A 5,000-nucleotide genomic window follows, 5' to 3' on the forward strand; every position below is an offset into this window, starting at 1 on the left:
ACAGTACATATATATATATATATTATAATTTAAATATATATATACAAATATATATATATATGTATATATATGTGTGTGTGTGTGTGCATACATATATATATCAAAATGCCCCCTCCTTTTCCTTTTCATACTCATTCATTTGTTTCACTATATGTACATATAGGAGAAAAATCACCACTCCCTACTCAAGTAACATACCCTGCAGTCTCGTAACTATATTTACATCAGTGCATCTCTAGTACAGTCACATACCAAAGTCGAGTACCGTGAATGAAGCTTCGAAACCTTCCTACATTATAGAACAAGGATCGTGTTATTTGCGTGTTCGAGACAGAATTCGAAACGGGATATATATATATATATATATATATATATATATATATATATATATATATATGTGTGTGTGTGTGTGTGTGTGTGTGTGTGTGTGTGTGTGTGTGTGTGTGTGTTTAGTGTGTGTGTGTGTGTGTGTGTGTGTGTGAGTGTGTATGTGTGTGTGTCTATATATTTTGTTTTGTGCTTGTGTCTGAACTATTTACAACATCAATGAGGAAAATGTGTAAATTCTGCTGGATTCTAGCTACCAAACTGTACTGTTTGTATTATGCAACCTATATTGTACAGAACTAAATTTACTCATGTTTTTCAAGCTAAATGAATGGGCACAATGATGAATTACATAATTCTGAATACTAAGCAGAATCTAACATGGGCATATATTCAAAACGTTTCTCCACGCATATGGCATTATGTAAATGGTCTTTATGTCATTTATACAATACTTCAACGTAGACTTAAATCAGATTGTTATCATTATCGTTAAAAAGAGAATTCTTGACACTCCAGGAAAAGATGTAAGAAAAAGAAGTTATATATAAAAATATTTATTAGCACATTCTATGGATGGCACAATAAATAAGATAACAAAATAGTCTCTGTTTCTCTTAAGGGAGGACGATCGAAGACTTGAATCTCAATCTACGAGGTGGCTCTCTTAGGCGTAGGCGGGGGGAGGGGGGCCGTAGGCGGGGGGAGCGGGCTTGTAGGCGGGCTTGTAGGTGGGGGTGTACTCGGGGTACTGAGCCTCGCCCTCGTAGGTGACCTCAGCAATAAGACCGTCGCCGTTGTCCACGTACTTGACGATCTGCTTGCGGCCGTCGGGGAGGTCGACGGTGTAGCTGCCCTCGGTCTTGTAGCCGTCGCGGGTCTCAGTGTGGCCGAGGTTGACGCCGGAGTAGCCGTCGGCGACGCCGTAGTTGTAGTTGTACTTGGGAGGAACCTGAGAGGAGCAAAGAGAAGGAAAATGTGAATGTGATCCACATGATTTTTTTTTTTTTTTTTTTTTTATAGAAACGTTGTCCCACTCGAGTCCAGTTTAAAACTTAACCTCTCCAACTGCGTACTATTTATTTCACTTGTTTTATTTCTGTCTATCCTATAGATAATATGTACTTTGTAATATTCAGCACTGAAATTAACATTCCCTATTTTTTTAAACAAACACTTTTTGAAGTATAAACGAAAAAGCAACACCTAAATATCGCAAGTAAATCGCTAAGTTACCCCTAAATCCTCACGCCTCGATACCCCTTTATCATACCTGCGATTTCGAATTTGGAACTTAATTAACTTATTCACTACGAACTTATACTTACATCAGGGTATTCGGGCTCTGCGGGGTATGCCTTGGGTGGGGGGTGGTAGGGGGCGGGGGGAGCGTACGCAGGGGGGGCGGGGTAAGGGGACTGGTCAGCGAAGGCCATGACGGCGACGCAGACGATGACGGCGATCTGGAGGAGAAAATGAAAGGAAATGATGTAGTTAAAAAGTGAAAGAACAGATTAATTGAAGTGATTATATATTCGATTGATTAGTATGTAAGGTTTTCAAGTGAGAAAAGGTCATCACTCCTTTGCAAATTTGTCAGAAATATAAATAAATTATATAAGATGTTCGTCTCTTTCTTTGTTTCACTTTAGCACTGATTTAAAGCAAGGAGGCAAATAATAAAAAGAAACGTATAAAACTGACCATCAAATCAAAATAAAAAAACAACATGAAAAAAGAAACTCATTATACTTCTATAAAACTAAAAAAAAACTAAAAAAAAAAAAAAAAAATAAAAAAAAAAAATATATATATATATATATATATATATATATAATTTCGCGAACTCCTCTCTACCTACCTTGAGAGACATGGTTGCAGAGTTGTAATGGTAACTTCTAAGACGTTGCGACTGCCTTATATATACACTCACGCACATACTCTCACTTTCCACTCAGGGCCAAGGTTCGCATACGCCTTAGGGGAGGGGGGGGGGGGGGGGGGGGGGGGGGGGGGGGGGGGGGGAGGGGGGAGGCGTAGGGAAGGGGTTGAGATTAATGTTGGTGTTGCTTCCCTTCCCTTCCCCTCTCTTCCCCTTCTCTTCTGCCCTTTCTTTGTTTTTTGTTTTTTCTTTTTTTTCTAGTTTTTTCTTTCCGTTTTTCTTGTTTGGTGTTTCATTCATTGTTTCGTTTTTTTTATCTCTTTTTCTCTGTTCCTCCATTGCTTCACCTTCCTTGTTCTTTCCTTTCCTTTCTTCTCTCTTCTTTTCTCCTCACCCGTTCCTTCCCTGTTCTTTCCCTCCAATCTCCTCTCTTCTCTCTTCTCCTTTCTCGTTCTTTTCTTTTCTCCCCTTTCCTTTTTCCGTTCTCACCTCTCCTCTCTCTCCCCTCCTCTCCCTTTCCTGCTCTTCCCTCTCCTCTCTCTCCCCTCTCTTCTCTTCTCCCTTTTCTGCTCTCCCTTCTCCTCTCTCTCAACTCTCTTCTCTTCTCCCTTTTCTGCTCTTCCCTCTCCCCTCTCTCCCCTCTCCGCTCTCCTTCCTTTTCTGCTCTTCCCTCTCCTCTCTCTCCCCTCTCCGCGCCCCTTCCTTTTCAATTCTTCCCTCTCCTCTCTCTCTCCTCTCCACTCCTCTCCCTTTTCTGCTCTTCCCTCTCCTCTCTCTCCCCTCTCCCCTCCTCTCCCTTTTCTGCTCTTCCCTTCTCCTCTCTCTCTCCTCTCCACTCCTCTCCCTTTTCTGCTCTTCCCTCTCCTCTCTCTCCCCTCTCCGCTCTCCTTCCTTTTCAATTCTTCCCTCTCCTCTCTCTCCCCTCTCCACTCCTCTCCCTTATCAATTCTCCCCTTCCCTTCCCACTTTTACGCTTCCCATTCCTTCTCCCCTGTTTTTTTTTTTTTCTGTTTTTTTTCTGTTTTTCTTCCCTTCATGGTAACACGCTGAACTAATAATAGCCATGATAATAACGCACGATAATCATAATTGCAATATCAAAATAAAATAATAAGAGGAGAAACGCGTACAAGAAAGAAGTACAAAATATAGCAATGACCTATTTAATGATATAACGCGAATAAATAGATAGATAAGAAGAAAAAAAATGGATAATTTACGTTGACAAGATCTGTCATGCAGATGTTTACATTGCATGAGCATGTTGAAATAACTTGAAGGGGAATATTATAGCTAAAGATATTAGTATTGAAATGATAATGGCGATGCAGATATGAGGATAGTTAAGCATAAAAATAATGAACAATAGGTAAAAAGTGGTAATAAAAACACTAATATCAAAGCTTATGACTCGTTAGGAAACTGTATCTCTCTTTTTATCGTTCGCTTCTTCATTTTTTCTATGTATTCCTCTTCCCTAATTTATCATTTTCTTTCATCATGTCTGTCTATGTCTCTCTCTCTCCCTCTCTCTCTCTCTCTCTCTCTCTCTCTCTCTCTCTCTCTCTCTCTCTGTCTGTCTGTCTGTATCCTCACTTTCTCTCTCTCTCTCCTCACTTTCTTCCTCTCTCTCTCTCTCTCTCTCTCTCTCTCTCTCTCTCTCTCTCTCTCTCTCTCTCTTTCTGTCTCTCTCTCTCTCTCTCTCTCTCTCTCTCTCTCTCTCTCTCTCTCTCTCTCTCTCTCTCTCTTTCTGTCTCTCTCTCTCTCTCTCTGTCTGTCTCCTCACTTTCTCTCTCTGTCTCTGTCTCTGTCTCTCTCTCTCTCTCTCTCTCTCTCTCTCTCTCTCTCTCTCTCTCTCTCTCTCTCTCTGTCTGTTTCCTCACTTTCTCTCTCTCTCTCTCTCTCTCTATCCTCACCTTATCTTTCTTTCTATCTCTCTCTCTCTTTATTTCTTTATTTCTTTTATCCTTTTTGTCTTATATATAGAAGCATATAAGCATATATAAAAATGCATTGGTACATAAATCTTTACTTAGTTACCCACAAATAGCTAAATACTTACATAATATTAAGATAAGCACTAGTATATAAATTGTAATAGTAGTAGTCTCAGCGTCAGTATTAGTATTAGTATTAGTATTTCTATCAGGATTTGTAATACCGATAATATTGATATTAGTATTAGCGTAATTATCATCACTAAGATCATTGCTATCATGACTATTTTTTTTATAATTATTATTATCATTACCATTATTATTATCATAACTATTATCATTATTATTATTATTATTATTATTATTATTATTATTATTATTATTATTATACTATATCTATATTATTATCATGATTATCTTCATTATTATCATTCTATTTTGTCATTATCCTTATTATTATTATCATAAATATCATCATTATTATTAGTAATGTTTTGTTTATCACTAGTGTTGTTCTTATTATAGAGACTTGGCTATACAGTCTTCTACCGCTGTATTTAGTCCATTTAGGTCGTGCTGATTTCAGAGTAGCTAAACTGTATACCGTTATGGGTAATCTTCAACGGTAGAGAAGACTTGAGAGGATATTGTATAGTATTGAGGCTTCCAATATAAATCCCTTTCTGGTGTTTGATTTTATTCAATTTGTTGAGTTATTTACAAGACTGTGGACTTTTAAGTAACTATAAAAAATATATATAAGATAACTATAAAAATATAGAATAACTATAAAAATAAACAAACATTTGTCAGTTAAACATAAAGACGTAATATATTTTAGAAAGTACACATAC

At 37.8% G+C, this 5,000-nt stretch overlaps 1 protein-coding gene across 1 annotated transcript; it reads right to left on the reverse strand.

Annotated features, from left to right (window-relative positions):
• Window positions 1-871: 871 nt before the first annotated feature.
• Window positions 872-1,889, reverse strand: LOC125039229 (pro-resilin-like). The gene is made up of 2 exons (XM_047633034.1): window positions 1,656-1,889; window positions 872-1,279 (listed from the first exon to the last, which is right to left on the reverse strand). The coding sequence occupies exons 1-2, from the start codon at window positions 1,761-1,763 to the stop codon at window positions 995-997; spliced, it is 393 nt and encodes a 130-aa protein (XP_047488990.1). The 5' UTR covers window positions 1,764-1,889; the 3' UTR covers window positions 872-994.
• Between the last annotated feature and the right edge of the window lie 3,111 nt (window positions 1,890-5,000).

Source organism: Penaeus chinensis, chromosome 26 (genome assembly GCF_019202785.1).
Source record: "Penaeus chinensis breed Huanghai No. 1 chromosome 26, ASM1920278v2, whole genome shotgun sequence".
In the NCBI taxonomy this organism is placed as follows: domain Eukaryota; kingdom Metazoa; phylum Arthropoda; class Malacostraca; order Decapoda; family Penaeidae; genus Penaeus; species Penaeus chinensis.